Here is a 22,485-nt window from a genome sequence, read left to right as displayed (position 1 = left end):
TATAGTTGCCCCTGATATTAAAAAAAAAATTCAGTCAGTGCTATGGAGGCAAGGTCCATTATAAACGTGACTGGAGTAGGGGAAGACCATTCCAATGAGTTTAAGGCCATCTCTACTACTGACAGGGTATCACCCTGAGGGATGTTTGTGTAGAGGGCCTCTACGTCAAGGGTTATGAGTAGATCGATGCATGTGGTGTCGTCTATTGAATCAATTATTTTGAGGATGTCTGTTGTGTCTCTGATGAAAGATGGAATGTTCCTCACCAGTGGTTGAAGGAAATGGTCGACAAATTGGGATAATCCCTCGTGTACCTATATTGAAATGGTGTTGGCGAGGCGTGATGTGGGATCAACGGAGATAGGGGCATAGTACCTATCATTGTTTAGTTGTCGCTTGCATTCTACATCATAGTCATCTCTAGACTGGATCACTGTTGCCCCACCCTTATCCGCCTGTTTGATGATGGATTCGTCATTGGCGAGGGTTTTGGCCGTTTGCATCTCATTCTTAGATAAGTTATGGAATGGGTTAGGGGAAGGACTTAGGGCTAAATCCTTTAGCACCGCCTTCTCAAAAGTTAAGATCTCGATCGGGATCATGGCATTATGTGGTGTGAAGGTGGACGGGTTACTCAATCCTGAGTCTACCACCTGATTGATTGGCTTATCCAAGAAGTAAGACCGTAGTCTAATTTTACGGAACAATTTCTGAACCTCGCACACATCTCTAAACTTATCAGTTTTGGGGGTGGGTACAAAGCCTAACCCCTTCTGTAGTAGAGATGTCTCCATGTCTGTCAGACCACGTTGCGATAAATTGACCACTAGTTCTTTTTGTTCTGAGTTTTGCTCCTTGTGTCCATCCCTCCCATTGGGGGGTCCTGCCAGTGAACCTGTTTCTGCGGCCCTCTTCTGTTGCGATCTCTTCCTCTGCCCCATCCTCTGTCTAAAAAAGGGGGTCCGTTGTTGAAAAATTGGGGAGGTCCTTGTTGAAATGGCTGGTATTGCCAATAGGGGGGTGGAAGAGGACCTGGAAATACCGGAGGCCCCTGAAAGGTAGGAACATTATAGTGGTAGTTGGCGCGTTGATTACGACGGCCAATATTAGTGCCCCAACTACCCGTACTGGAATTACTATCAGAAGAACTTCTCCTATCTGAGTTGTCATCAGAAGAATAACTGTTCTTAGCTGATGTGTAGTCCGGCCTAAGGTATGGGTACACTTTTTCCTTGTCAAATTTTTGGATATCCTTTTGCAATTTAGCTATTTTTTGTTTCATGAGGTAATCCTTGTTCTCAGATATTTCAGCATTGATCTCAGCAAGTTTGTTCTTTTATGAAGAGAGCTGGATGGTAGTTTTAAGTGCCCCTTCCGCAATTTGTATTCTCACCAGGAGAGCATCTGCCAGGCGTCTCGCTGTATTGATGATGAGAACTAGGAGGTCCCTGGTGCATTTCCATGCAATCGGGGATTGCATGGCCCCTCACCCCCAAGCACATATCTGCAGGAACAAAAGATCCCCGATAAAGAGCCCCGGTTTCGGGAGCCCGTCAAGGATTGCAGCGCCGACTTGACGAGGGGCAGTGCTCATATGATGAAGCATGACACCTAGCTTGCTGGGTGTGTGAGAGCTCTAGTTCCGCAAAGGGCACTCCCCTGGCCCTCCCCTCAACTCTTCCTTATAACCAATTGGTGACTAATTCTGGTCCCCTTCTTGGTCCTCCTCTCTTTCTTCCTGTATCTGAGGAACTCCGTACCCTGTTTTGAAAATAAAATTAAATGTAAACCTGGCTTAATTATTAATGACTCGAGACATCTGAAATGGCAGAAAATGGAATGAGCACAGTCCAGTTTATCCCTCCTGAAGTGTTTTGATTGTTAATGCCTGCCACGTGCTAACTTTCTGACTCCTGATTCCTTCTGTTTCATTGTTAAAAGCCATCTGGACAATGGGATATTACTATTTTAGACTTGACATTCTACAAATTAACAAATTAATTGGCCTGAAGGCAGCACATAAGAGCACCCACCACTGGAACTTTGTGGTAGGGGCACAGTAGTCGGCGTGCTCTGGCCTTGGCCGCCACAGTCAGTCCCTTAAACTGGCAAGGCTCAAAGTTAGAAGTTGAGACCTCAATTCTTCAAACATTGGACATGAATATTTCCTTACTAGATAATAAGTTTGCATTTATGTGGGACTGCTTTTTCTAATTGGGTCTAAACAGAACCTAATTGGTTTATCAACGCAGCAGGGCTTTTTTTTCCCTTGGGTTTTTTTTGTGGGGGCGGAGGAATAGTTTCTTTGAATTATGTGTGAGTTCTAAACTGATGGTACCTCAGTAAATCCTTGTTTCGCTGCATTTTTATTACTCTGGTTACTGTAAGGGTAATAGAATACTCTGTTCATTTTTAATTCTCCTGCCAAATTTGGTGGAAGATTGTCATGCTTTCCTAACATTTAAAACTAACCCGACAGTAACATTACAGGAGGGAAGACTTGTTCCTATTGATGCTGTGGCCTACAGCGGAGTGTTCAGTTTTCTTGAACTACACTCTAATTCTCTGACCCTGCTACTTCAAACTTTACCTCTTCTAACAAATTCACAGGGGCGAATGCACCCCATAATGCTGCCTAGCCAACTAACTCCAGTAGCTCGGTGGATTTCAGGAAAAAATGGGAAGTGCCTGGCTTGCCGACTAGGCTTCATTCTTTATCACTCCGACATAGTTCTCATGCACCTTCAAGAAAAACAATTCCACTTCGAGAGGTTTATATTGCTGGTGTATGAAACAGTGGTTTGATCCAGTTACTATTGATGATGTTAGCATTTTGAATTTCTGCTTGAGCCTGGCTGAACTACGTTTTGCTTACATAACTGTCAACCTATTCAGATATGCACAAAGCAGAATCTACATTGCAAGTAACCTCAACAAAGATTATAGATTTTGAAACCGTGTGCTACTGTGTCCATGGAATGTAATTTAGACATTTGAGTGGTAGGGCACTGTAGTTACCTCCCTGCTGCACCCGGAGTATCAGTTGGAGCCCCTGGAAGTTGAGACATGCTCTACCAATGTGACTACCAGGAAAGCCAAAGTTTCCTGAGGAAATTTCTTTCCATTGCCATAAACTGCTTTTTGAAATGGGAGATAACTATCCCCTAACTTTCCTGAACAGATAGTTGTGCATAAGGCTTACATACTTCCCAATTGGGGTGCACGAAAAATACAGTGATGAAATGGGCCAAATGTTGATGTGCAAAACTGAAATGAGCAAAGATGTTCTTTAAAGTTTGATACATAAGAAGGGTATGTTGTCTTTGAACTTTAATGCATCCCAGTCAGGTTGAAAGTTAACTGTGCTGACACTGTATTTGTCTGAACTGGAGTAAACAGTCTTGACCATAGTACGTAATGGGTCAGGGTCGAAAATGAAGACCAGGCATATTCAAATTGATAAGTACATTACTTTTGTGTAGGGATAAAGTGGAAAATACTATTCTTGGAAAAGAACTGTATACTTTCTTGCTGTCGATGATTCATCTAACTAATGTGTTTAAGTTTCAATGTTGGAGGGGAATAACATGGCATCTAAGTCTTTTAGCAGTTGGAGAGTGGTGATGCATGTAAGTGCTTTTATCAATTTAACTTTTTAGTTACAGGTACTTGCATGGAGTTATAAAATACATGTGAACCTGTATCACAACTGTTTGGGATCTGGGTACTACCTGTGGGGAGGGGATTTTTATTTTTTATTTTTATAAAGCTTTTGCACATCTTTTTCTTAGATTTCTGCAGCCTTTCCATCTGTAATGCTCTTTTTAAAATGGATTTGAGTTTTAACTTAATAGCATCTGCAGTAATTGGCTCCGAGCAGGTTGTGCATGACTAGTTTCCCATATGAGCATACCTGAAGTCTGAGCAAGTAGGACTCAGCCTGACATATGCACAAAGATCGCGTGGCAGACAGTTCCCGTCAAATCGGATTGAGACTTCTAGCCGCAGATTCCTTACCTTAGTTATACCCAGGCGTCAGATTGGCTCCATACATTTTTCTTGAGCAGTACTTCTGCGCGCCGGTATGTAGCTGCGTTCGTCTCCATGTGGTGGTGTTCGTGCCAGAAGTGATGTGCACAGCAGCTATATAGGTGCACCCCAGTGCGACGGATATCTTTTTTTTTTTTTCCTTTCCGTGCCAGTCAGCACATATCCTGGAAGAGCCCCTTAATCTTTTACTACCCTTATTCAACATTTTATCAAAGTGTTTTGAGGTTTTTCCTCCTGGTTTTTCTTGTGTCACCCGAAAAGACCGGCTTCAAGCCCTGCAGCTCACGTCTCCACTCTGTCGGAGACAGACCCGCACCTTGTATGCCTCTGGTGCCTCAATCGCGACCATGACCCCAAGGCCTGCTCCAATTGCCGCTTCATGCACCAGAAGGCCTTGGGAGAGGGATCCCTGGAGTTCCTGGAGGCTCGAAGTGACACACCATGACGATTCAGATCAGATTGAGAGAAAGGTCCTGGCAACTGTCGTGGAGTCCAAGAAGCTTGTCGCACTCTAAGTCCTCAGGTTATTCAGGTAAGTCCAGCCACAAGAAAAAAAGTTTGTTGAAGCGACAGGGGAGTGTCATGCGAGGCCTTGCTCTGCGGTTGAGCCAGAGCCTGGGCTGCCTGTATGCCCCTACATCTCTACGCCTCTTCGAGTTTCCAGGAGCAAACCCTCCCCCCCCCCCCGCCCCCCCAACCCGTTGAGTTTTATGAGGCTATGCACCTCCTATTTGGGTGTCCTGTGTCCTCTGGCGTGCCTTTGGGCCCCGCAGGTTTGAGAGGGGCCCCTACTAGATCCACGCCAGCGGCTCTGGCGTCTTTCGGGGTCTCGCAGATCCATAAATGGATCCGGATCGGCACCAGTCATGCCATGTCAACCTTCCCCAGTCCCAAGGCCGATTCTCTTGGCGCTGCCATCCCTATTACATTCCCAATACTGCCATGAAGCTGAAGGGGCATCGCCCGACTCCAGCGCTGACTGGAGCCATGCCTTCCAGGCTGGAACCAGAGCCCTATTCCTGTGGGCTAGGATTTGGGGGAGGAGTGGGAGGGGTCTCTGGACCGTGAAAAATATCGGCCTTATGACTCCTTGGTGTGAGGATCTGGATGTCAGGATCTGGGTGAAGCCAGTAGACTGGACACTCCTCCAGATACTGGACTGGACACTTCTCCCCCCTACCGTGGCTCTGGACGAGGGAGCTTCATTCACAATGGTGGAGCAGAGGGCGACTGAGGTCCTGAATTTTAGCTTGCCCTCAGTGGCAGTCAAGACTAATGTCCTGACCGAAGTACTTCAGCTGGGAGTGTTCCCTTCAGAACTGCTTCTCCCATTTAACAAAGCACTTACTGATGTCCTGCTTGGGCGTTGGTCCAAGCCCAACACGGGGGCTCCTGTGAACAGAACAATTTCCCACTGTCACCGCCCCCTCCAGGGGACACCAATATCCTCACGGAAAACCCATAACCGGGAGAGCTTGGTGGTCCAAGCCCTCACTTCACAATTAAATCCTGGTACATTCCGAACTGCACCGTTAGATCACGATTCCAAGGGGCTGTACAATTTCGGCAAGAAAATGTTTGTTCGAGGCATATGACCTGTAGATCATATGCTTTAGCATAGATCGCCATCTGGTGTTGAGCCCGGATGTTTGCACTTGTTTTACTTCGCAGAAGTCTTTGTAGTCACGAGGTAGGTGACTCCTCCTTTTGGTAATAGTGCGCATGGGCATCTACTCCATCCCCAGATTGGGTTAGGGTGTGTATTGCTGCGGTTTGGTATCGTTTTCGAACCCCTTCGGTGCGCAATCCTCTACCCTCGGCGGTTTTGTCTTTCGATCGTGGTTTCCCATTCGAAACGTATCGTGTAAATTTAGAAAACCTTCGATCGGGAAATTCGAGGCGGTCCGTTGGGCCTATCCGTGCCAACAATGCCAGCAGTCCATGGAAGGGACGCCATTCAAGCCATGTCCCGAGTGTCGTGCTAAATTTCCACGCACCGACTTGCACGAGGTCTGCAACCTTTGCTTATCCCCAGACCACGACGAAAACGACTGTGAAGCAGGTCGATCGTTCTGGTAGAAGAAAACCATTTGTGACCGTCGGGGCTTGACGCCACGAGATGCAACGCGACTGCGGCTCCGTTCCGGACATCTTCGGCGAAGATTCAGATTTTCACTGTTCAGCTGCAGAAGCCGAAGAAAAAGAACCGGTGTCCGAAACCGACCCCGACATGTGAGAAGACCTGAACATCACTCCGGGTCAACGTACTGTGAGTAGAGATTCCCATGTGCCCACTGACCCAAAGTCTAAGCCTCCGGTATCACCTTCACCCTCAGGCTCAGGTCGGCACCGAGAGTTTCAGTTGCCCACCCACCAGCGAGGCTATGCAACATTAAGACAAGCTCTCGGGCTCGAGCCGGCCCTATTCCGGTGCCAAACCAACTCCTTCGGCACCGAAACATAAAACGAAGCATGTGGCGGCCTCCATGCCGTCAGCACCGAAGGCCTCGGAGCCGAAATCCTCCAAACCAAAACCTTCGGAGCCGAAATCCTCCAAATCAAAAGCCTCTGAGCCAAAACCATCGGCACCTAAAGGCTCAGAACCGAGGAGTTCGGAGTCAAAACACGCCACTCCGAAGTCTTCAGCGCCCAAACCAGCTAAATCCAAGCATTCGGATTCGAAACGCTCGGCTCCCAAAGAGACTCAGCCCAAATCCTTGACGCCGAAGGCAATTCCTAAATACAAAGACACTCCATCCAAGGAGTCTCCATCTGAGGACACAGCTTTGGATCGGAAACAAAGGAGACTTGACTATTGACCCTAAAACTGGACCTCTTTTGGCCACTCTTCCTAAGAAACGGAAGCTGGATCTTTCAGAGGATTCCCCTATACCTCTGAAAAAGGAGGACATGGGTACCAACCCTTCTCCCCTTACATACCTCCCTCTCCTCCTCCTAATCCCAATTGAATTAGAACACCATCAAATTAACCACTACCCCCACTATCACCTGACATACAGGATGAGGATTATGGGGATGGGGATGGGAATGGGGTTGAAGAGCAGGATATGCCACAAGATCAGGACACTGATCCCAGGGAGAATTATAATAAAGATCCAGGACAAAGACCCCGATCTGTATCCCTCCAGACCCTCCCCGCCTGACGACAATATTGGTTATGTACAGCTCATCAACAGGGCTGCTCAATATCATGGAGTAGAGCTTCATACAGACCCTTTAGAAGAATATTTCCTTTTAGAGACATTAGCACACTCCCAAAGGTCTACTAACGCTTTGCCAATGCTAACTTACAATTGAAGTATTCAAAGACCCAGTCGGAGCCAAAATACTTACACCTAGAGTGGATAAATAAATACAATCCTGCTCCTACAGACCCTGTATATATTAAGGGGCAATTGCCTTTAGACTCCCTTGTTGTATCCAACGCCTGCAAGAGAGCTAACTCTACAACCACAGGAGACGTCCCTCCTCCTGATAAGGAGTCAAAACTTATTTATGTCTCTGGCAAGAGAGTAGCTTCGCAGGCTTCTAACCATTGGCGTATTACCAATGCTCAGGCTCTGTTAGCACGCTACAACAGGGCTCACTATGATGAGTTGGAAAAACTCATGGAACATTTGCCAGACGAGTATAAGACTAAAGCGAACAACCTCATTCAAGAAGGAAAGCTTATCACCAACACTTCCATCAAGTGCGCACTAGATGCGGCAGATGCAGCTTCTTGTACCATTAACACTAGCGTACTATTGCGCAGACATGCACGGCTTCGAATCTCTGGATTCAAGCAAGAAGTACAGTCTTCCATACTTAATCAGCCCTTTGACAAAGAACATCTTTTCAGGCCAGCGGTTGATGCCTCCCTAGAAAAAATGACACCGACACTGCAAAGTCCATGAGGGCTAGCAGCAGATGGGAGCCTCTGGTTTACCCACCCACTTTGGACAGGAAAACGAGTAGGAAAATTAAAGATAGGTGTGCTCACCCTCAGCCAACCCCACCCCTAAGGTGGGGGAAGCGAGGTGAAGCACAACTTTCAGTCCCCACCATCTTTAACATAGGGGGACCCCTCCAATCAGGGATAGGTGTATGCCCCCTTACATAGGAGGGTTGCATACTAGGGGTATAGTCACCCAAGGTCAGATGCCAATTGGCCCTACCTTCTACTTCCCTAAATTTAGTATTTAGGTGGGTCCCCCAGGTCTGACCCTCAGATCTGCGACGACTTAAGAAGAGTGAAGACTCCCTGCAGCAGAAGACAGCTTGCCTTGCCCCCAGCCCTACTGGCCTGTTTCCAGCTTCGACAACCCTGCATCCTGTCTTGCAACAATGACTTCCATAACCCTGTCCAGAAGAAACAGACTCCAAAGACCCCGGATCCAGGTGGATCTGCGTCCCCTGCCCACTCTGCTCTGGATGCCCATGGCGCAATCTTGAGTGGCCCACCTGGGCAGGGAAGTCTTCCTGGGGATCCTAACCTAGTGTCCAGTGTTGGTTGCCCTCCTCTGCCCTCCATGACGGCACCTGCAGTGTGAATCCAGATGCTCCCCCCCCCAACCACGACCAGCAAGAAGACTCCGATGTCCAAAAGCACCCCCGCACCCGAAGTCCCTGGTCCTTGGTGAGCTGAACCGATGGTGCCCCTACGACCCCCTTCCCAACTTACCTCTGCTGTCACTAGACCTACTCCTGCAACCTCCGGTGCCACGCCTGCATCCTCTTTACTGTCAAAATCCTCATTGGAAAGCATTGGACGCCCGACATCGAATTTGTACCCTGCACCCGGCCACCCCTGATGGTGTAGGTTTGGTGCTGTTTTGTGCCCCCCGTACGTAACCTAACCCCCAAAGCTTGGCCCCTGCAACCGATCTACTTAACTGCAAGCAGTGTGGCTCCAGGCACCCCCTTTCTCCATTTGAAAACATTGGACCAAACTCAGATTTTGACCTCTGCACCCAGCTGACCCCTGGCCCTTGTTGACTTTTGGCACCGAAGACTGACATTGTAAGTTCTATATTCACCTGGTTAACCACAATATTATTTTCCCCATAGGATAACATTGGACAGTGTGAAAACGTTTCTAAGTGTCGATTTTTTGAAAGTGAAAAGTATGTCTCATTAAAAATGTACTCCCCTTATTACAATGACCTGGGTATTAAAATAAAGTACAAACAAAGTATACTTTTATAAAAATTGGTCTGGAATCTCCTCCTTGAGTCGTGTCCATTATTGATAATCTGTGCATTAAATGTCTTAAACTCCTCTGTGTTAGGCCTAAGGCTGCTCGCCACACTACCACTAATAGAGCACTTGGGGTTTTACATTGAGCCATGTACACTTTTGGGGAACTCCTGGACTCTGTGCACAGTATTACTACCTAGTGATATCATATTCAGAGCCAGCTCCCTACAGCCACAAACTAATTTTACTGTGCTCCCCTTTTGCCTCACCAGTGCCCCTCCGGTGTTCACCAAGGTGATGGCAGTGGTTGCAGGTCCTCTGCTGAGATGAGGGGTGCCAGTCTTCTCCTATCTCGATGACTGGTTGTTGAAGGCGGGCTTGCCGAGGCTGTCGTCTCCCACCTGCAGACTGCCACAGACCTCCTGCATTTGCTGAGGTTCACTATCAACGTGCCCAAGACGCACCGGACTCCAGTTTCAGGCCTATCTTTCCGAATGGGGAGTTCAGGATAGTCGGGCTATGATGCCGATGTTTCAGCCTTTCTTCTGGATTTCGGTGAGACTGACTGAGGCTACTGGGCCTCATGGCCCCCTGCATTCTGTTGGTGATGCATGCCTGTTGGCATATGCGAGCTGCAGTGGGACCTGAAGTTCCGGTGGGTGCAGCATCAGGCGAATCTCTGACATTGTCTACATCTCGTGGGGAACTGCAAACTACCTGCAGCTTACTAACCGCAGTTGGGTCAGCAGCAGACACCTCTCCCTTCCCCAACCAGTTCTGACAGTGACAGATGCGTCACTCATGGGATGGGGAGGCCATCTGGGAGAGGTGGAGATCAGAGGAATCTGGTCTCCAGCAGTAATCTGGACTCCACGTCAATCTTTTGGAGATTTAGCGATCCGATTAGCATCAAACCTTTCTACCCTCCATGAAAGGAAGGCTACTGCAAGTGTTCACGGACAACACCACCACCATGTGGTACTGCAACAAAAAGGATGGGGTGTGGTCATGGATCCTTTTCAAACCCTGCGTCTCTCAACATGGACTGGAACAGCAGGGCATTACTGTGGCGCTTCAACATCTGGCGGGATCTCTGAACGCCAGAGAGGACGAACTCCCTGTGGCAAATCCTCTGCTAAGGCGGAGGAGCATCACCCCACAGGAATATTAAAACAATAACTCCACGTTATCATTTAATTTTTCAGAAGGCTCCGAAGGTGCGGTTGGGGCTGTCCACAGATCAGGGGAGGAATGGTGAGCACTTCCTACATGCGCATGGCTGTTTGGCCGGCCGACTTGGGCCGGCCAAACAGTCATGTGCACATAGCGTGTTCTCCACCAGGCTGTAATGCACAGTCTGGGTGGAGAATATTCACAGGCTCCCACTGCCTGTCTGAGCACCGAACCGCAACTCTCAGACCAATCACAGTGCTGCTGTCATGGTGACAGCAGCGTCATGATTAGCTAGTGGAGTCTTGTTCCTGCTGGAACGAAGAGGACGGATGATAAGTAATGGCCGGCAGCGCAGGTAAGTTAATTTTTTATTTGTTTCTTAACGCCCCTCTGCTTTGCCACTCCCACCCCACCACTACTACCCTGTAGCAGTGGTGCAAGGTCTCCTTCAGCAGTGGGGAGAGCCTTTGTTAGATGTGCTTGCCAATTTCAAGTACATGCAATGTCAGTAGTTCTGCGCGCTGGAGTTTCCAAGGCGGATCTCTCCGAGACACTTTGTCTTGAGTGGAGCTCAAGCCTCCTGTATGTCTTTCCACCTATACCCCTCCTAACTAGAGTTATCAAGAAGATCAGGAACGTCCGGGCCCAAGTGGTCCTTGTGGCTCGGGACTGGGCATGGAGAGTCTGATATCGTGAGCAGTTGAGCATGTCCATCTCCATCCGTCCGATCAATGCTCCGCCTTCATGAGTGGAGATTTAGGGGTGACAGTTAAAAGCTTTTGACATTCCTAGCAAAGTATGTAATTAGTTCCAAGGTGTCCAGAAAGAAATCGATCCCCTTTCTGATCCACTTCCTGAGGTTCTCCTTTTCATACTTCCCCTGCCCAGAAGGGCTCTGCTCTGGGCACTCTGAAGGGCTGTCTGCTATTTCAGCTTATTTGCGGTTGCCCAACCAGCCATCCCTCTTCAAATCCCCTACTGTGAATAGTTTTCCGAAAGGTTTACAACATTTGTTTCCACCTTCTCCTTTCATTATGCCCCAATGGGACAAAAATCTTGTTCTCACTTTCCTTATGTGCACTCCCTTTGAGCCATTGCACATCTATCATCTCAGGCTCTTTACCATCAAGACGACCTTCCTGTTGGCAAGAACATCTGCCTGGAGAGTCAGTGAGGTTCAGGCCTTGGAATCCAAGCCTCCTTTTCTGAATATCTACCCAGACAAATTGGTGCTTTGTACGAGAGCTTCCTTTCTCCTGAAAGGGATCTATCACTCCGTTTCATGAAAGCTCTGCCTACTTTTTGCGCTCTGCCTTATCCCGCCAAGGAAGAGGAGCAACTTCACCGTCTGAACCCAGAAAGAGCCTTGTTGTTCTACCTTGATCAGCCACGAGAGTTCCGGGTGGAAGACCAACTCTTCGTAGGGTATATCGGATGGAAAAAAGGAATAGCCTTACAGAAGAGGACCATCTCACAGTGTATCATGCTCTTTACCAAAATCTGCTACGCAATGGCTACGAAGCAAGCTCATGAGGGTTTGCTTGATCATTCTACCAAAGCTAAAGCTCCAACCTCTGCTTTAGTGTGCGGGATATGGTCCTGGACATCTACCAGGTGGCAACATGGGCTTTCCTGCGCATTGTTACCAAGCAATACTGCCTGGACTGTTGGATCCAGAGCCAGGATTTTCCCCTTTCGGGGCCCTAGTATTCCACAGCTGTGGTCAGCGTACTTTGTGGCTCTGCACTTCTATCGTGGAAAGGCGCAAAAAGTAATGAATGTCAGTGAGCTGGGGTGGCACCTATATAGGCACTGCGCACATCACTTCGGCGCGGATGACGCCATGAGTAGCTGAACGACACCACCTACGGGCATGCAGGGGTACTGCTCAAGAAAAAGTTCTGAATCCAGTCTGATGCCTGGGGATAATTCTAAGGTAAGGAATCTGTGGTTAAATAGACTCTCTACCAGATAGGGTGTTACCGAAGGTAAGTAATTTGTTCAATTGTTGTAATTCACTTGGAAACTGAAAGGAACTGCACAATTTATTTGGGGGAGGGGGAAATGTAGAACAAAAGGTGTGTTATTCATCTTTTGCTCTTTAAAAGAATAACGTATCGTCACCAGCCGACTGGTCTACGGTAACCCTCTCTACGTAGGAATCACCGCCCACTTTCTACAGAGACTTAAGACCATATAGGACGCCACAGCCAGACACATCCTTGGCCTTCCTGATGAACCCACATCACACCACACCTCTGGAAACTCCACTGGGACCCCGCACAAAAGAGATGCCAATTCATGCTGCTGACCCACGCACGGCCCTACACAACCAAGGACCCGCCTACAGTAAACACCGCCTGAACTTCCACCAACCATCGTAAAGACTGCGCTCTACCTCCCTTCCTGTTGCCCATACTCCCCGCATCTACCGAAGCAGAAGTGGAGGACGCCCCTTCTCCCACATTGCAGCGAAGACCTGGAACAGTCTCCCCACGCACCTCCGGACCATCATCTCACTTCCGGAATTCCAAGTGGCCCGCAAGACCTGGCTGTTTTGAATAAGCTTCCGGAGCCTGCAAACGCCTGGATGCCCTACTGGGTGATTAGCCGGGCTTTTTCAAACCTGATTGATTAAACTTGGGACTGGAACGTTGAATAAGTAGGAGTTGCTACCTTGTATTATTTTTCTGGGTTTAGATCCATATCTAAGGATATAGTTATGCAAGAGTATACTTCTCTGAGCCATCCTTTAATTAAATTCACTCTTCTGTTTGCTTGGCTGAGAGTGATTTACTGTGTTCCACCACCTGGTAGTTCAAAGCCCCCAGGAACAAATAGGTATATTCTACATGGATTAAGAATCTCCTACTAGAAGCAGGTAGCCAGGTTGGAGTCTGCCTCTTAATTAAGGTAGGAGAACCTCTGGAGAACCTTCAGTCTGCTGCCCAGCAGTTGGCAGCTTTGAATGACGTTAAGGAAAGAGGGCCAGGCTGGCGGGGACAATTTCAAAGGCTGATGTGCTGCTTTTGGAGAGGGCTGCCATGGTGAAGTCTACCCAAAATGTTGTATAGGGTAGGGTAAGCAGTGGGCTGGTCCATTAAGTGTCATATAAAGGTGGAGTAGATGATGTTGCACCACTAGAACGGGGTTGTGGCTTAATCTGTTGGAGACCCCTCAAGCTCCATTTAAAAGCACCTGCACTAGCAGGGAGAGTTGAGGAGGAGCCTGGAAAAGACAGGACAGAATAGCAAAACTTTGACCCCCCCCCCCCGTGTCAGGAGCCTTTAGGGGCCTTTTCAACGCTCCGGGACTGACTGACTCACTGGCCTGGTGGAGAGTTGACATTCTAAACACCACAGAGCAGAGGACTTAAGTTGATATGGTCCTGCTGTAGTGGTTTGAGGAGTGGGCATTGTGGAAACATGCTGTTGTGCACATTCACCCAGCTAGAGGCTGCACACTTTGCTGACTTTAGAATTCAAACAAGCCATGGAGTGCCTGTGGGTGCTGCTGAGCATGAGTCCCGGGTCAGAAGATATCCAGGCCAGGGTAACGGGACAAGCTGAGAACCCCGTACAGAGAAGCTTCTGCGATGAGTAGGAAGCAGTAGTGCAGGAGGCTGTGAGGAGTCTGAGAGATCCCCAAGAAATCTTCAACCCAGATGTCCCAGAGCAGCTGGCCCAGTCTGTTAAGGAAAGGGCCTTGGACCACAAAAAAACACAAATATTCCTTCGATACACTGAGTGGGGCTGGAGAAATCCTACTTTGTGTTGGCTGCTTATGTCCGGTGTTGTCTACAGTTCCAGCAGGTGTCCCTGGAGCATCTGGTTCTCCACATGACAGATCTGCCTTTGGGAGTCCCCCTTAGGCACTAGGAACACTGGCTGCCCCTCTTTGCTGTTGCATGCATCTGCCAGAAAGACCATTAAGTGGAAGGAATGCAGGTGAAGGGATAAAAGTAGGGTGGGCACGCTAGAGGTCCATCAGACCGCAGCGCATAGAGAAGGTGGCTCTATGATCCTGCAGCAGAAGGTGCTGGACAGGCAAAGAAAGCCTCTGCACCGTTCAACAGCAGGAGCAGAGTGGGGCTAAACCAAATATAGGGCGCCCCACAGAGGTGCAAATTAATGCTAGAAAATCCAAAAGCCCCGCCAGAGCAGCAGTAACCAAAGAAAGAAAAGTGGAACAGAAGTATTCCAGTTGCTAGGCAATCATCACAACAAAGCAGCTTGTGTACTAGGGTTTGCAAGTGTGTCATAAATAAACTCTCTCCATCATGGTTGATTCAACGGTCAAGTGAGATATTTGTTATAAATCCCTGATTCTTTTTAGTACTCGCCAAAGATATATTTTTGTCTCAAGGGGAGACTTGAGATGAATTCCATTTTGGTCTGCCGTAATGTTGCTTTAGGTCTTTATAGGTGGAGACCTCATGTAAAGCCCAAAGACTTTTGTTCTATTACTTTGCAATGTGCTGCCTAAAGCAAGACGTTTTTATTCGGAATGATGAACGTCTGAAAGTCTTTAGGCATAACTTAATGATTCTGTAAAGCTTTGTGTAACTGCAATAGACTTTATTAGAGGGCATTGCTAGTTTTGTATGTTGGGGCCCTCGGGCATGGAAATTGTCACATTGTATGTCGTAAATAATGGAAAAATACAAGGGTTTGGGCTTTACCTACTACCCCTATATATGTTGAGGGTAGGTGATTTTTCCTGTTTTTCCTCAAGGTCCTCTTTAGGATGGGCTCCGAATTGTTAATCCCATTGAAATCTTATGTTTTTGTAATTTTGTGTGTAATATTTTTAGTTATGTGCGCATTAAAGTACTTCACCTTTTTAAAGTAAAAATACTACATTTTATTGTTGTGCGTTGCTGGTGTTCTAGCCCCAGCACTCCCCCCCCCCCCCCCCCACGTTTTGGTCCCCACGTTGATGGTCTGATCTAGCGAGGCCCATGGGCACCAAAGGTAAAAGACCCTGATTGATAAGGTTGGAGTAACTTCTGAATACTATGGGATGCATTCCCCCAAACCCGATTCTTTACAACCCTCAATAAAAAGTAACAACTAGTCTTTCACTACCCCCATATAACCTTCCCACCTATCCAATAACAGTGGCTATAGGCATCACTGGGATGTTTTACAATTTTACCTCCTTCCTTTGACAGATGCTGCTATTTAATCAAACCATGTTAATTTGTTGTCTAAAAGGCAAGAACTATGGTATCTTCCAAAGAGGAAAAATCCTCTTTCCTCACCCATAACATACAGACAGGGCTTTAATTGGGCCAGGTCTTGCAGGTGCTGATCACCGGCAGTTCTATAAAGCGCGTGCTGAGACTGCTCCCGATCAGGCTCTCCATTTCTGCCCTCACCCTTAGGTTGGAAAAGAAAATCTTAACTCTGGAACAGTGCAACTGCTCAAAGACTTTGATGTAACTTCAGAGAGACTCATTTTAGTTCTTTCACAGTCTCATCATTTCAGAACTGAACCATTTTCAATATTATGTACAACAAAGCCCTAGTCTTTGCTTATTTGTGATATGCAACTAACAACCATTGACAAAGCCTGGCTTGTTGTAGATGTGATGTTGTTTGTTGTGTTATTTATCTGGATGAATGGACAGAAGCAGAAAAATACCACTGGGGCGGCACACTATGCTAAGCACAGATTTTTATCGTGCGTATTTTTAAGCCACGCCCTGCATTCTATCGGCCACGCTTCTTTGAGAGACCCACACCAAACACTTTTTTTTCATCCCGCTTAAAGCCCTGCATACAGATGTTTGTTCCTATGAGCTATCTTACAGAAAATTTGAAAATACGTTAAAACGGATAGACTAGTTAGTACAAGCAGTGTACAATTATTCTGAAAACCGTGAGTCATCTTTATTTGCTCCTTTCATTTGATGTTTGTTAAATGATACTTTTCTTTTACAGCTGAAGTTGTTTGGTGAGGAGATTAAGAAGATAAAGTCCAACTGTACTTTGAAAAGTAAAGTCTTATCTCACAACGGCAAGGTGAAACGTTATGGCAAACTATTGGAGACTGCTCGTGTAAGTAGGAGTGATGTGTTCAATGTTAAATGATAAAATTGTGGCCATAAAGAATGTTATTAATCTTTGCCTTTTTACGCCAAAAAAAGTTAGAGCTTTGTCCCAAATGTACCAGTATTGGTGAGAATTTTCCATGGCATGTTACTAAACACATTAAGCACTGCACACAACATTTGTTCAAAATACAGATCAGGCCCTTCCTGGTTACCCTTCTTCAATTTCAGTCATGTTTTTTGACCATGCTTAGTTTGTGATGGTGGTGGGTGCCATCACTTTTTTCAGGACTACTTTGTGTCCCAAACTCACATGTGCAGGGTGCCAGTCTGGCTAGGTTTTGAACCACGACATGACTGGTGCTGGCAGCCGGGGCCGTGCAGGTAAGAGCGGTGGGGTCAGGTTGGAGGGGAATTCAGCAGACGACCACAAGGGAAAAGTAAAAAAAATAATTTCCCCTTGTCTGTCAAAATCCACCCCTCACACTTTCCTCCCACCAGGCCCCACCGCTCTTACCTGCACAGGCCGCAACTAGGTGCTGGTTTAAATTAGCCCTTGGGAGCATTGTGGGGGCTTGGGTGTGCACTTTTTCTCCAAGAATTAGATTCAGTCTTCAGACTACCCCCTTTTTTGGTGTAAATGTAACCATCACCCAACTGCCCCTGAGGCTGTGATGCAGCTGCCTATATCTTAAAGTTCCCTTCACCCAATTTCGCCTGCCCCATAAAAAAAAAATCTTAAATAACCTGTGACCTGATTGCTTAACCTGGTGCCCTGGTGGTTGTTTGTTTGTTGACCATCGTGGTGTATATGCCCAGGTTGCTTTAAAAGCACCTTGAAGTGTCAATGAAAACTACCTCTGCTGCATCTCTTACTTTTCCACCACCACACTTTTAAGTGCTGCATTTCAAGACAAAGCAAAATAACAGCACTTCACTATTCGCTCATGCACAGCACCAACACGCTTCCCACATAGGTTCACAATAATACACAACACACTTGTCCCCTGCATGGAAAATCAGTGTATCCCCTACCCTGAGTGACGCATCTGCTTGTGAAACTGGCATCCAGACTTTTTACTGGCATACCTGCATGTTAACCTAGCCTGTGCCCTGAGCCTAGGCCTGGCTATAGTATTTCCAACGTCCTGAACTTTTTCTGAGACTTCGAGTTGCTCACCAAGCATGCCTTCTCTGATGACATGGTACTATTGTCCATATATTGCGTTGATGACATGAAATATGATGGACGTTACAACAAACAAATGATGGACGGAATGCTGACAATGCAGACATTCTCCCCCAGTCAAGAGATCTGGGTTAAATCCATCGTTCTTTTGCCCACTACGCCACCCCAGTTCAGACATGGCCATATGCAAATCAGTCTTGACCCTGTGCCTCATGGGAACAGTCCAGCATGGCTTGGCAGTTCGGGCTGGACTGTTCCCATGAGGCACAGGGTCAGACTGATTTGCATATGGCCAAGTCTGAACTGGGGTGGCAGAGTGGGCTTAAGAACGGTGATGGATCAAACCCAGATCTGTTGACTGGGTGTGAGTGTTTGATTGATTCTGATGCTCCGTCCATCACCACCCCCTTTTGTACCGCTTTGTTCGCCATAAGTTGGCAGGGTATGCTCAGACGTGAGTCCCTTGCTCACTTTGCCACTGGATTCAAGCAAGCCTGGCTGAAGACGGCTGAAATGCCAGAAACCGGTCTTAGGAAGCTTGTTTCCGGTCCAGGGAAGGCATGGCTTGGCAGTTCGGGCTGGACTGTTCCCATGAGGCACAGGGTCAGACTGATTTGCATATGGCCATGTCTGAACTGGGGTGGCAGAGTGGGCTTAAGAATGGTGATGGATCAAACCCAGATCTGTTGACTGGGTGTAAGTGTTTGATTGATTCTGATGCTCCGTCCATCACCACCCCCTTTTGTACCATGAAATATGATGGAAGCATACCGGGTTTTGTGAATAGATACTGAAAACAAACTTTATATATGGTTCAGTATGAGTAAGATGTCTACTTGTTCTTCTTTCAAACTCCCTAGCTGACATTCCCATATGCATGTATGTAGGATGTATTGATGTTTGTCAACATCATTGTTCTGGTTAGGATATTGTTGATAGGACCAGGAGAATCCATTTTGGAGTATGGGATGCAGCCCCCGCCATCCACCCCCCCTCCTTCTGTGAGGAAACCCAGACAATGAAGTGTGGAAGGATTTAGACAGTGCTACCCTTGAACATTCAATGAGGTTCTTTTAGCAGGGGGATTGCTGATTAGGTCTTTCTGCACACTTGCATTTGGTAGAGGTTAGGAGAATGGGTTGAGTCGGCAATTTATTATACAAAAGTTGGTTCTAGGTAGGGCCTGCCCTTTTGTCTTCCAGTGAATGCCAATGACAGCCAGGTGCTGTCCCGTCACAGTTCACTGCTCATGTTTTGGGAACTCCTGCTTGTAGTCAGCATGATCATTACCTGCAATGAGTCATCTGCTTGTACGAATGCTGTGTCTGCACTCCTGCAAGAAAATCAAGTTTTAAAAGAAACCATTCGCAACCGATCCCTGGATCTTGGACACTGGATCAACATCTCATGTCTTGAAAAGCAGTATAAAGGTGGGACTCAAACTACTCCACTGTGTTCCAGTTTCTTCTTGAGCAAGGAGAGAACTGCTCACAGAGAACATGAAGAGCTGTTTATGATCTAGGACTAGTGTCAATCTGACAGCCAGCTGCAGAGCTGAGGGTCTTCCTTGCACCAAGAAACCTGTTGGCATGCTCAGAAATGGGTGGAGGGTGTCTGGCCCTACGTTATGGAGAGACTGTCCAGGAAGAGAAGCCGGGTTCCTGGTGTGTAAAGCACCAAGAAGAGCTAGGTTTTAACTTGGAATATTACCAGTACCGATCATTACCAAGCATTCCACCTAGAAACAGGCTGCAGAGGGGAACCCTGGGGAGACGTTCAGGAGCTCCCAAAGGCGTCTCGGTTCGCGGGGCTCCTGGGAGCAGGGGAACACCAGCGGTTGTTGTGGACCTGGGCCGCGGAGCTTGGGTGCAGAGGGTTTTGGTCGACTGGTGCCCATGCATCAAAGGCACCCATCCTCCTCGGTTAGACCAGAAAATGGGGACAAATTAGGACAACTGGGCCACTCTCTGTGCTGGTCTCTACAATGCTGATGTCACTTGCCAGCTTCTCGGCCTTTGCAGTGTTGTAGTCTGGAATTGACTCAAACATGCTTTGTGCTCCAAGGGGTTGGTACCCCGCAAATTGGTGCAGGCCAACTCCAGTTGGTCCTGGCTTCTTACTTGTTGGGGAGATGAGTCTGACCTCATGGAGCACGTTGACCTCTTCGTGGGTGGCTGCTGCGTTGGTGGACCCGGTGAACAGCAGAATAGTGAACCGGACATTGTGGTTGGTGTCTGCAGGCTATAAGGAAGTGGCTTCTCCACTCCAGAGGAGGGAGATGTTGATGGTTTGGTTGAAGTGCTGGAGTCCCTCCAAGGCTTTTGGAGGATGCAAAGCTGCAGGACTAGTCAGGTTGTCACCAATGTCGGGACAGGAGCAGGTAACCAGGCAGGGTTTGGTACCAGAGTCCACCCGCAGTTCGCAGTTCTTGGTTCTTCGGCTCTTCTTTGTCATCTTGTTTCTTGGCATGGTGAGCAAAAGAACGATGGATTTAACCTAGATCTCTTGACTCGGGGTGAATGTATGATTTATTCGGCATTCCGTCCATTTGTGTGCATAGCACTTTTCACCCTAAGTGGGATGGGTATGCCCAGACGTGGGTCCCTTGCTCACTGTGCCACTGGAATCAAGCTAGCCTGGCTGATGAAGGGTAATACCCAGAAACCGGTCCCAGGATGCTTGTTTCCAGTCCAGGGAGGACCTGGCTTGGCAGTTCGGTCTGGACTGTTCCCATGAGGCACAGGGTCAAAACTGATTTGCATATGGCTGGGTCTAAACACCTTCCTCTGGAGCAGGCATTGTTTCTGGCCTTTAGAGAGCACAGGCTCTCACCAGCAGGGGGTCCGAATCATGTCTGTTAGTAGTCTGACGATACATGGTAGTTTTTCAGGCAGGACCTCTAAGGTGCCCTCTGGGTGCATGTTTTTAAAAATTCCACTACTGGGATTAGTATGGATCTATTAAGACAAGGTATTTGATACCAAACACCCTCGGAGTCAGTGAAGCCATCATGTAGCTCGGGAACTCGTAATGACCAGAGTTCAGTACATATTCTTAAGATGGCTTCCCTGTTCACGTGTACCATCTAGCAATTGAACTAGACAGCACCGGGGCATCCTCACATGTAATATAATGCACCCTGCCTTAGGGCTATAGGGCCTGCTGTACGGGTGACTTACATATATTGCATGTAGTGTCTGTAGGCGTGGCACAGCGGGGGTGCGCCATGTTGTGTTTTCACTTTTGTCTGCACCATTTCAGGCAGCCTGCATGAGCTTGGTGGTGGGTCCCTTAGGGTGGCACAATATATGCTGCAGTCCTTAGAGACCCTCTTTAATACCCATGCCCTAGGTGCCAGGGGTACCATTTGCTAGGGGCTTACAGGGGTTCTAAAGATCTTGCCAATTGGGGTACAATTGCACAGTTACCTTGTTTTAGAAAGAACACTGGCACTGGTGACTTGGTTAGCAGGAACACAGTGAACTTCAATCAAAATTGCATCAAATACAAGGCATAGAGGGATGTGCCCATGTTAAAAAGGGACCCTTTCGCACACAGAACCTAAACCATCCTGGGGCCTCTGGATTGGACAAGGAGTGTGTGGTAGCTGGAACTCCTGGTAATGAGCATCTGTCCACCAATCAGGCTGCTGCTTTGGGGGCATCTTCTATCGAAGCAGCAGGACAGGGTTTTGCGCAATCTACATCTTCACACACGCAGGTTGAGCAGCGGCATTTGACTACATTTGATCGCCCTTCCAGAGTCTTCAATGTCATCTTTGCGACCAAGCATCCTTCTGCAAAGTCTGTGTAAACTGGATACTAGGACAAATTTGTGGTTTAGTGAATCGCCCGCAACCATTGCAGGCTAAACTTTCGGATGTCTTGGTGCTTGTTTTTTCTTTGACCAGAAAGGACTTGTAGTGTTTACAGTTAAAGGTTGTTTGGTCCTTTTGGTCCTTTTGGCCCTTTTCTATTTCTCACACTAGCTGACCGTGTTCACATTACCTGTTTTGATGCAGTTTCTCAAATATTTGACCCACGTTTCCTTCTAAACCCTTTGTGATGCCACAGTGAGGCTTTAATTTGGGCCTTACCTTTCTCATGTGCCACTACACAGCTGTTCTCTAGGCGATCTTAGGTTAACTTCTTCCAAATTTTTGAGAGCCTTCAGCATGCATCCAGACTCAAAGGTGGAAAAAAACAATCTGAAGATCGCGACCAAAGGTAGGAATTTCCGGCATAAGCATGGCGACGTCACAAGGTGACACCAAATAGAGGTTTGTTGACGCCCACCAACACCAAAAGAGAAAAAGAACAAAGTTTTATGGAGAAATCCAGACCCAACCACTGGATGGCAGAATAATACACAGCACGTGAATCCAGAAAGTTTTTCAAGTTGCAAAACGACACCAACAGGTAAACTGTTTCCTGACCCTGAAGACCGCCTTTCTCATTGCGATAAGCTCTGCTTGTCGCATGAGTGTACTTCATGATTCATCAGTCAAGCCACTCTACACCACCACCCTTTCGGACAAACTGGAGCGGAGGACTAGAACTGCCTTTCTACCAAACGTTGTGATTCTCTTTAACATTGATCAGTCCATCACTCTTCCAACGTTCTTTGTCCCACCTCACCCCTTGAAAGAGAGGGAGAGATTCCATTGTTTAGATGTCAAGAGTGATCAGCTTTTACGTTGATTGTACCAAAGCTCATTGGGTGGGACGATCACCTCTTTGTGGGGTTCTCTGGGGCAAAGAAAGACAAAGCAGTGCAGAAAAGAACTGTGCCCAAGTCGATAGTCCTCTGCATTAAGAAC

At 47.5% G+C, this 22,485-nt stretch overlaps 1 protein-coding gene across 1 annotated transcript in view; it reads left to right on the top strand.

Moving 5' to 3' along the window:
• KNL1 (kinetochore scaffold 1) overlaps positions 1-22,485 on the top strand; it is a 598,022-nt gene that overhangs the window by 344,539 nt on the left and 230,998 nt on the right. Inside the window, exon 16 of the mRNA XM_085626857.1 lies at positions 16,368-16,484. Within this exon, the coding sequence (XP_085482983.1) occupies positions 16,368-16,484 (117 nt within the window). The remainder of the gene's footprint in view (positions 1-16,367; positions 16,485-22,485) is intronic.

Source organism: Triturus cristatus, chromosome 9, assembly GCF_964204655.1.
Source record: "Triturus cristatus chromosome 9, aTriCri1.1, whole genome shotgun sequence".
In the NCBI taxonomy this organism is placed as follows: Eukaryota; Metazoa; Chordata; class Amphibia; order Caudata; family Salamandridae; genus Triturus; species Triturus cristatus.
This window is presented reverse-complemented; position numbering and strand designations above follow the sequence as displayed.